Source organism: Leuciscus leuciscus, assembly GCF_965113295.1.
Source record: "Leuciscus leuciscus genome assembly, chromosome: 14".
Classification (NCBI taxonomy): domain Eukaryota; kingdom Metazoa; phylum Chordata; class Actinopteri; order Cypriniformes; family Leuciscidae; genus Leuciscus; species Leuciscus leuciscus.
Genome location: NC_138738.1, coordinates 30643813 through 30654032, shown reverse-complemented (window position 1 = coordinate 30654032; position 10220 = coordinate 30643813). Strand labels below are relative to the sequence as shown.

Here is a 10220-nt window from a genome sequence, read left to right as displayed (position 1 = left end):
ACTTTTATTGGGTTAAAATAAGGTCTTTCTACTATGGTTTTACAATTTGTAATTTACTTCTTTCTTAATAGATTTAGCTGAAGTTAGGTTTATCTGTACCAGCATTATTAATATGGTTTGATATTGAACTTACCCTATAACTAGAACAAGGGGGTAAAAAGTGTCACTTTAATTTATGGCCCGCAGATGTTGCACTTACTCTGTACCTACATGAAACAAGGGGGTAAAAAGTGTCACTTTAATTTAAGGCCCGCAGATGTTGCACTTACTCTGTACCTACATGAAACAAGGGTGTAACAAGTGTCTTTAATTTACGGCCCGCAGATGTTGCACTTACTCTGTACCTACACTGTAAAATCCGATTAGTTCAGCTTACTCAAAAAAAGCATGCAAACCGATTGCACTTAAAAAACTAAGTAACGTGAAATAGGAATAGTATGTAGTACTAACAAGTGCATTTCTAGTAGTGTACACTTACAAGAGAGTTCCAGTAACTTAAAACTAATTTGTATAGTATACTTGATTATTTACTTTAGATGTACTCATTTATGCTAGTTGTGTTAACTCTGATGTTTTCTGCATACAACTTGGAATTACTGAGTTTACTTTACTTCAAAAGCAATCCAGTTTACTTGTTAAAACCATGCAAACCGATTGCACTTAAAATAGCAAGTAAGCTTTACTCCAATAACTTAAGTGCTATCAATCATCTATTATATATCATTGAGAATACTTTCACAATTTTACAAAGATAACATTTACAACTGGACAAATAAATGTAAGGCAATGATACAGTTCAAAGGTACATTTATTGTATTTGTTTTCTAAACAACTGACACAGGGGTGGTCCACACAAGTTTGCATTGGGGTATACAATTTATGTAAATAGTCACTTTAGGTTTTTAAATTTTTTGGGGGAAAAAAAACAAAAAACATTAACACTTTATAATAAGGTTTATTAGTTAACATTAGGTAGTGTATTAACTAACATGAACTAACCATGATAAATGCATTTGTTACAGTATTTATTAATCTTTGTTAATATAAATACAGCTATTCATTGTTCATGTTAGTTTACAGTGCATTAACTAATGTTAACAAATACAACCTTTGATTTTAATAACGTATTAGTAAATGTATATAAAATCTGAAAAAAAAAATATATATATGAGACGATACCCTGACTCTAACAGATTCTCAACAAACAGCTTTAACAATTCAATACATAACAATGACTCACTTTAATCAATAACACTTCGGAGACCAAACTTGGTATATAGAAGTGCAAAAAAAGTGGCTACATTCATTAACGATGGAATAGTATTTCATCATTTAATGGAATAGTATTTCATCGTTTAAGCCTAAACGATGAAAAAGCAATGTCTCTGACACACATGTACATTAGAAATGAATACGCTGACAGATTCTTAAAGGGTTAGTTCACCCAAAAATGTTAATTCTGTCAGTAATTACTCACCCTCATGTTGTTCCAACCCCGTAAGACTTTTGTTCATCTTAGGAACACAAATGAAGATATTTTTGATGAAATCTGAGAGGTTTCTGTCCCTCCATACACTGCAATGTCATTGCAACTTCCAAGGCCCAGAAAGGTAGTAAAGACATAGTTAAAATAGTCCATGTGACTACAGTACTTCAACCTTAATGTTATGAAGCAACAAGAATACTTTTTGTGCGCAAAAAAAGCCCCAAATAACGACATTATTCAACAATCTCTTCTCTTCCACGCCATTCTCCTACGCTGTTAACGTAGTGTAAACGCCCAGTGCTTCTGGGTTCTACGTCAGATTGAGGCTTATTATTGGCTGACGCTGGTCATGTGTGATGCTGGCCAATAATAAGCCTACGTTCTGACAAAGAACCCAGAAGCACTGGGATGTTTACACTACGTCAACAGCGTAGGAGAATGACGTGGAAGAGAAGAGATTGTTGAATAATGTTGTTATTTGGGGGGTTTTTTGCGCACAAAAAGTATTCTTGTTGCTTCATAATATTAAGGTTGAAGTACTGTATACATGGACTATTGTAACGATGTTTTTTCTGGGCCTTGAAAGTTGCAATGACGATGCGGTCATTGGGAGGTAGAAAGCTCTCAGATTTCATCAAAAATATCTTTATTTGTGTTTTGAAGATGAACGAAGGTCTTACGGGTTTTGATCGACATGAAGGTGAGTAATTACTGACAGAATTTTCATTTTTGGGTGGACTAACCCTTTAACTTGCTCATGAACTAATGGGCTGACAATTTTAAACAAGTGGCTTAGTTTCCCTTTTATTTTTCTATCAACTAATCTAATTCCACTGTCATAAACAAATGTAATCTAATGCCAAACATCATCAATCTTGCACATTTGATTAATCAACAGGAGATTGTTCAGAGATTGCAGTTTTGGTGAGAGTTTGTTCTGTCTCAAAGCAAGCATCAATTTCTGAATGAAGTTAAAAGTATTTTTCATGTCTTTTGGGTAATCCAAATTTAAAGCATAAGACAGACCAAAATAGATGCAAATTGCCTGAGGCAGGTTCTGCAGATTATCCATTACAATACCTCTCTCAACAATGATGGCAGTAGACACTGGGCAAAGGTAGAGTTTATTTAGAGAGGGAAGTTGTTCTTCATCAATGACAGTCAGCACCCCAACAGATAGTTGTGCCCAGGCTTCATCAACATCACATACCTGAATGAAACCAAACAATAAAAATATTACAACAGAGAAAAGTGAAAAGGCATGATTTATCAATTATAAATTAAAATTGTATAATTTAAAAATGATTTATGGTGAATGGCTGTATATTTTAATGATGGATAGATGCACTTTTATCATGGATGGATGCATTTTGATGGACTTGAAAAAATATACGGCCATTCACTGCCATTATAAAGCTTGGATGAGACAGGACATTTTCTAATATAACTCTGATTGTATTTGTCTGAAAGAACAATGCTATATACACCTAGGATTACTTGAGGGTGGGTAAATCATGGGATAATTTTAACTTTTGGGTGAACTATCCCTTTAAGTATGCAAGGTATTGAATTAAAACTACAGTAAAAATAATTTTGTTAGAAAATTATAAGAAAGCCATTGAAGTCCATTATATGGAGAAAAATACTGGAATGTTTTCCTCAAAAACCTTAATTTCTTTTCGACTGAAGAAAGAAAGACATGGACATCTTGGATGACATGGGGGTGAGTAAATTATCAGGAAATGTTTTTTTGAAAGTTAACTAATCCTTTAAGATTACAGTCCACAGTTAAAGAGTTTATCAACAAAACCCCACAACACTTTAGACAACAGCTAGATTGATTGTAAGCAAAACCATGATCAACTCAGAATAATAATTAAAAAAATTAAGGCTGCAGTAAACTCACCCCTGTATTAATTTGCTGCATAAGCTCATCTAATTTCTCTCCAATGCTTCTTGAAGACTTGAAGATTGTGACAAAGCATGGTGTGTAGCGATCCACAGCACAATAAAAGTTACTCTGCAGTCTGCAGATCTGTGGGGACTATCCTGTTAAACTCTGCAAACACCTAAAACACAGGCAAAAAAAAAAAGAAAGAAAAAAGGCATGGGACAGTGTGGAAATCTTTCAATGAACAATTATTTTTGATTTTTCTGATCTTTATAAAAAATATCTTTCAATGCATGGTCAGGCCAACAGGCCAATTCTAAAGCCAAACCTAAACAGAATGTGGTTTCTCATGGTGGAAAAGGGTATGAATAAGTACTTACTTGTCTCTCTGTAAAAAGAGCTGGCCACTGCTCCATCTGCATCCACAATTTCACGTCTTCGCATTGAGAAGGTCTGGTCCATCTTTGATGCAGTGATAAAGCAGTTGAGTTCGAGTAAAAAAATAAAATAAAAAATAAAAATCACTTTACAGTGCTTGCATTACAATCTGAATTTACTCAATTTAAAAAATAATAGTTTAATGCTGTTGTGAAATCACAAATACTGTCAAAAAGCATCACATACTTCATCTCTGCATAAGCTGCAGGTTACCTTTAACTGTAGACGTGCACCATTTCACCAGATTTGGAACCTTAATAATGTATAAACCAATGCCAACAGAGGAGAATGCATCAGTGAAAATGGTAAAGTAGAAAACCATAATTCTTACATTTGGAAAAAATAAATCGCTTTTCAGGCATTCCAGGAACTGTTATGGTACCTGATAGTTTTATGCGCAAAAAAAAACAAAAAAAAACCATATTCTTCAAGCTCTAATTATCTAAATTATTTGGTAACGTTAGACATTAAGGAAATAAGTAAAAATTAGCGACAGACAGTAAAAAAAAAAAAACATTCACACAAAAGTCGCATGCTTGATTACTCACCTTATTATTATTCCAAAAACGTAGCGAAGCTCCAGATAAAAATGTAGGTAGTCTGTCAAAGTCTTTCCACATCTGCAAAATGGGCGCCGAAAATAAAATACGCACTGAATCTATTGCGCATGCTCTCACAAGTGCCGCTTCTTCTTCTTTGTTTTTTCTGCACATTAGGCATGCTTTAATTCACTGCTGCCTCTCACTGGTTTAGTAACGTCATTGCATCCTTTGTTGCCACTTGCTTATTTCAAGTAAGCGTCACTCAAACGATTGAGTAACTTGTTATTTTCACCCTGCAATTGACTGTAACTCAACAAAACCTAGTAAGAAGTATGTATTTTATGTTACTGAGTAAAGTTTACTAAGTATATGTGAGTCAGGAAAGCTATTGGATTTTACAGTGTACATGAAACAAGGGTGTAACAAGTGTCACTTTAATTTACGGCCCGCAGATGTTGTACTTACTCTGTAACTACATTAAACAAGGGGGTAACAAGTGTCTTTAATTTACGGCCCGCAGATGTTGCACTTACTCTGTACCTACATTAAACAAGGGGGTAACAAGTGTCACTTTAATTTTATGGCCCGCAGATGTTGTACTTACTCTGTAACTACATTAAACAAGGGGGTAACAAGTGTCACTTTAATTTACGGCCCGCAGACGTTGTACTTACTCTGTAACTACATTAAACAAGGGGGTAACAAGTGTCACTTTAAGTTACGGCCCGCAGATGTTGTACTTACTCTGGGGTAACAAGTTTGACTTAAACAGTAACTATACAGAAAATAGTTCTAATTTTGCTTGCCTTGTTTTCACTATATTTGCCTTGCCTATTTTTAATTTTGCTTGATGACCCAACAAAATCCTGTCCTCTTTTTCTTTCTTAAGGTAAGTAGCCTATATTGAAAATTCTTAATAAAACCATAGCAGAAACGCATTAACTCATTCCCCTGAAATTCAAGTTTTGTTGTTCAGTAATCTCAGTCATGCATTGTGAAATGATAGAATATGTGCCCCATGGTTAAAAAAAATACCCAGGCCTATAAATATATTTTAATACCTATGTATTATTCCAAAAAGGTGGTGCATGATAATGACTGAATGGTGTGCGCACATTTAGGCTACTATATGAACTGCTGAACACCCAGCGCACGTTACAACCATGTCAGAGGTCTCTCCTGAATCACCACAGTTTGCAGAATCCACTTGGACGATGTGACAGCAGCCACGGTACAATGACCACCACACACCAGCTAAATGTGAAGAGGAGTGTGATCGAGCCAGTTCAGTGAATGTGTGTGTTCTCGCTAAATTGCTCTCGAACATAAGATTGTTGGTTTTACTTGTAGCCTAGGCCATGTCACATAATATTTGAATAGTTAGCCCGAAGCTATGAATTACTTACTGGATAAAAGATTTGTAATTTCATTTAGCATAGTTTTTTTTTTTTTGCATAGTAGGTCATACATTTAATATTAAAAAAGTTAGCCCATGCATAGTTATAAAATACTTACAGCATATATTATTTGTATTTTTCCTGGTTGTTACCCCTTTATTCCCCAAATATGATAAATTGTTCCCTTATAATTACATGTAGGCCTACGTACTTTATAGGTAGGCTACACTATAATTACCAAAAAGTAGGCCTACGCTGTAAATTCGGTGTAGGCTACTTACACAGCTTTTTACAGTCTATGGTTTACTCACACCTTCAGTTCCACTAATGCTCATAAATCTGTTTTATAGCCTAACAGTAAAATCACTTTTCATGTAGTCGCTGTTATATTGTATCATGTTTATCAAAATAAAATAATAGTAAGTAGTGTAGGCAAATGTTGAACTTTATTCTTGTAGCCTACAAACAGACGCTGTATTAAGCAGTAACAGTTACTACAATAAAGTATTAAATAGAAAAGTATCTGAAACGTCTGTGTATTTGACAAATATAGCATTTATTTCACTTCAGCTGTGGTAAAGTCTGCAAACACAGCACTAGCGTCACGGGAATCACGTCTCCGTTTGCAGCTCCTCCCGCCTTCATGCGGCAACTCCGATATAGGATATTCTTTATGGCCATTTAACTTTCTTTCGAAGGGCGGAGAATCTCTTCCTCTCCCTTTCTATCTTCTTTCCGCTCTTTGTTCACTCACAAACGGATCCTCAAAATCCTACCAGACTGATCTGCATTGTTTCATAAGCCAATCTAGCAAAAGTTGACGGAGGTCAGTACTTACTGTTTACTCATTCATATGTTTACGTTTATATTTTTGTATCTGTGCACAAAAGCGCGCGAAAAACTTCCTGCTTCACTGACTCCACTCTCTCTCTCTCTTTCCGCACTCCGTCCACAAAACACCTGCAAAATCTAAATATATCCTAAGACTGATCTGCATTGTTTCATAAGCCAATCTAGCACTTTTCTTCGAGTTGACGGAGGTAAGTACTTACTGTTTACTCATGCATATGTTTACGTTTATATTTTTGTATCTGTGCACAAAGCCCGCGATAATCTTCCTGCTTCACTGACTCTAAGCACTGGCACTGCGCAGTGCCCACAGTTTATGTTGCATGTTTTGGTTTAAAACCGTGTATTGGATAATATTATATTATTTGTTGATATACAAACATCTAATGATTCTGTTGGCATTACGGGTTTTCTTTTTATTACTCTCAGATGGATGAAACTGGCCATGTCAGCAACAATGATCAGATAAGTCAGGCTTCCAAGAATGAGCAAAATAAGGGCAAAGGATCAGATGAATCACAAAGAAAGAAGGCTGCAAGGAGTCAATCAGAAGTAAGATTTTCATTTAATTAAGACTAGAAATGTCCTGTTATTTTTTATAGATACATGCTATTTGAGAAAATTATATTATATATTTATATTTCTATATATTTCTGAACCATTGTAATATATTATTATGCTATTAGTAGCATTTCTCTATTTAGGCTATTTATTTTAACCATATAGGTAGCCAAAGAAAACCGATGTGTTCAAAAGATTAAAAGAAAGAGGGAGTCCCGTCAAACCACTGGCAAAATTCCAGACCATTACCGTAAAAAGAAGCATGCAGGTAAGTCATTTACAATCTGTGTTATGTTAGTAAACTAGAATATATGCCAAGCCTAGCCTTCTCCTAAACTGTGCTTATTTTCACAGTGACAAAGAAGAATGAATTTTATTCCATGTCAAAAAGACCTTGTGGATATTGTTTGATCATCAACAACTATAATTTTGAGGGTTCGTCACTTAAAAAACGGGAAGGGACAGACAAAGATAAAGGTATTTTGGGGAGTTTGAGGGATACACATTTCTAAATTTGTATACATATGTAGTGTATGCATATTGTATACAGATCCCTACTTTAAAGTATGAACTGAAAGGTAGCCAACTATTAAATATGTCAAATATGGCTTTATGATGAAGACCTAACTATACATTTGACTTTGTCTCCTAGATAATCTTACCAGAGTGTTTAAGAACATGTTTTTCGAAGTCGAGGTGCGGGCCGATTTGCAAGCCTCGGATATACAAAATGTGATAAAGGAGTTTGCAGAGAGGGATCACTCTCAGATGGATGCCTTTGTTTGCTGCATCCTCTCCCATGGAGAGAAAGGCTCTGTTCTGGGAATAGATGGAAAACAAGTCCCGATTTGTGAACTCACACAGCCTTTTGCTGAATGCCGCACACTAGCCAGCAAGCCCAAGCTTTTCTTCATTCAGGCCTGTCAGGGTAATAAGGCCCAGCAAGGTGTGTGGATGGCAGATGGAGAGGAGAGCACAACAGAAGATGAAACATTTGAGGATACTTATATTCCTGTGTTGCACAGTGTTCCTTTAACAGCTGATTTCCTAATCGGAATGGCCACAGTAGAAAAATACCAGTCCTTTCGCCACATTACAGACGGGTCTATCTATATCCAGGAGCTCTGCAAGCAGCTTGAAATTGGCTGTCCACAGTGAGTTGTGTTCTTTATTTTGATATTTTTTGCATTTGGTGTTAACATCCATTTTGGTTGAGTTTATCATCTTGGAAACACATTGTGGTCTGATCATTCAAAGCACCATCAAAAGATGGGAGTGCATGTGGCTATATTGCATTTATGCATAGATGTGTCCACAACCTACTCATGTAACTTGTTTGTATCGCTTTCTTTTTTTGACAGGAAAAAGGATATGCACTCAATTTTGACAAGGGTGAATAGAGAAGTGAGCTTCCAAACCATTCAGCATTCCAAGCAGATGCCTGAGGTTCGCTACACTCTAACCAAAACCCTGGTCCTTCCCATGAAGCAAATGTATTTGGGGAAGAAACATATCCATATATAAAACTTTATCGAATAAAATAACTACCTTTTAAAAAGCCATCCAGTTCCTTATTATGCTGGGTCCATATGACCAAGTGATAATGTTTGATAACCATTAGTTAATAATTTACCTGATTTAGAATTCCACTGCTGTATCTAAATAACTAGCCGACAAATCAGAGGCATAGAACAGCTCTGAGACAACTTAAGAGAATTCCGTTCAGTCATTATCATGCACCACCTTTTTGGAATAATACATAGGTATTAAAATATATTTATAGGCCTGGGTTTTTTTTTTAACCATGGGGCACATATTCTATCATTTCACAATGCATGACTGAGATTACTGAACAACAAAACTTGAATTTCAGGGGAATGAGTTAATGAGTTTCTGCTATGGTTTTATTAAGAATTTTCAATATAGGCTACTTACCTTAAGATAGAAAATCCATTGGAGATTGAATACATTCTGTATTTATACGGATTTCTGTATTTTTCAACCTGGGACCCACGTGAACTGCGTTGACATCGACATTGCCGCAAACAATGAATAAACAAACGGCAAATGCTGCGTTTCCTAATGGCTTGCTTTCGGTGGCTCCATCTTGCGGCTGTATGCCATTTAGAACAGTGTGAATGGATGTTTAGGAATTTCAGTTAAATGTATTGTAAGTTAAAACAACTGCTTTAAAAAACAAAAACAAAAAAAGTGATAAATACTTTCCATCCAATGCTTGAATATAATCAAACTCAATTTTTGCTGACATATTTTATCCCTTAAAGTGATATTGAATACAACACAAACTGCTGTTTTAGCTATTGTTGTGTATTTACAGTATAATATTATATACAGTATAATTTGATATAAAACCATTCTTATAATAAATAAAAAAGACATATTTTTGTAAGAAATTGTTTGTTTATATGCTGACTATATTTCAGTAGGTCTTGTGAATATGTGGAGTATTGTCCTCTAATTATTTGGGGTTGACTTATATGGAATTGTTTTGTCCACAATTTTTTATTATTTTTATTATGTATATCGTATGTGTGTGTATGTATATATATAGGTGTGAACACGCCAACATCCGGGTACTTTTGCCAATAGTTCTAGGAACTATGAAATGGCGGGGAAAGAAGAGATATAGTGAACTGGAATTCTTCCTAGTCAAATCTCTATTAAAGATATCTGCAATTTAATTATGGATATCTCAATCTGATTTTTGACTTGGAAGATCTTGTTTGGAGATATCTGCATTTAGCTTTGATACTGGGAAAAATTTCAATAAAGATACATTAAACTACAACTACTGTGTGTACTAACAATCATTTGATACAATGCGCTTATTGTGTACATTAAGGGTTTTACATTGTATTTATATTTAAAAAATATCAGAATGTAAGTAAAGCTATAATTAATTAATTATTACACTGTTGACTCTTCCTAACAATTGTACCTAATGATTTTTTTGAAGTAGGTATAGTTATTAAAAGACACCTAATATAAAACCCCTACATTTGACACATACCACTCTGGTCATCCTGATGCCATAT

At 35.0% G+C, this 10220-nt stretch overlaps 1 protein-coding gene and 1 long non-coding RNA gene across 4 annotated transcripts; one reads left to right on the top strand and one right to left on the bottom strand.

The window, feature by feature from the left end:
* Nucleotides 1-1176: 1176 nt before the first annotated feature.
* LOC309474472 lies at nucleotides 1177-4765 on the bottom strand. 2 transcript variants are annotated; one of them, XR_014197304.1, is made up of 4 exons: nucleotides 4029-4765; nucleotides 3758-3839; nucleotides 3393-3555; nucleotides 1177-2696 (listed from the first exon to the last, which is right to left on the bottom strand). It is a non-coding gene; the product is annotated as an uncharacterized lncRNA (long non-coding RNA). The 2 variants fall into 2 exon arrangements; XR_014197303.1 differs by having other exon boundaries at nucleotides 3758-4765.
* A 1534-nt stretch (nucleotides 4766-6299) lies between these two features.
* On the top strand, nucleotides 6300-10141 carry casp8l1 (caspase 8, apoptosis-related cysteine peptidase, like 1). Of its 2 annotated transcripts, XM_082136986.1 has the most exons (7): nucleotides 6301-6580; nucleotides 6740-6794; nucleotides 7033-7155; nucleotides 7330-7432; nucleotides 7519-7641; nucleotides 7817-8318; nucleotides 8526-10141. In XM_082136986.1, the coding sequence occupies exons 3-7, from the start codon at nucleotides 7033-7035 to the stop codon at nucleotides 8686-8688; spliced, it is 1014 nt and encodes a 337-aa protein (XP_081993112.1). In that variant the 5' UTR covers nucleotides 6301-6580; nucleotides 6740-6794; the 3' UTR covers nucleotides 8689-10141. The 2 variants fall into 2 exon arrangements, with proteins under 2 accessions (XP_081993113.1, XP_081993112.1); XM_082136987.1 differs by lacking the exon at nucleotides 6740-6794 and having other exon boundaries at nucleotides 6300-6580.
* Nucleotides 10142-10220: the final 79 nt, after the last annotated feature.

What these genes read in the sequence shown, in the direction of transcription:
- casp8l1 (XM_082136987.1), top strand. Translation starts at nt 7,033, where the DNA reads ATGGATGAAACTGGCCATGTCAGCAACAATGATCAGATAAGTCAGGCT. An exon ending in AGGGACAGACAAAGATAAAG is followed by an intron (nt 7,642 to 7,816) that starts GTATTTTGGGGA and finishes TTTGTCTCCTAG; the next exon opens with ATAATCTTACCAGAGTGTTT. An exon ending in CTTGAAATTGGCTGTCCACA is followed by an intron (nt 8,319 to 8,525) that starts GTGAGTTGTGTT and finishes TTTTTTTGACAG; the next exon opens with GAAAAAGGATATGCACTCAA.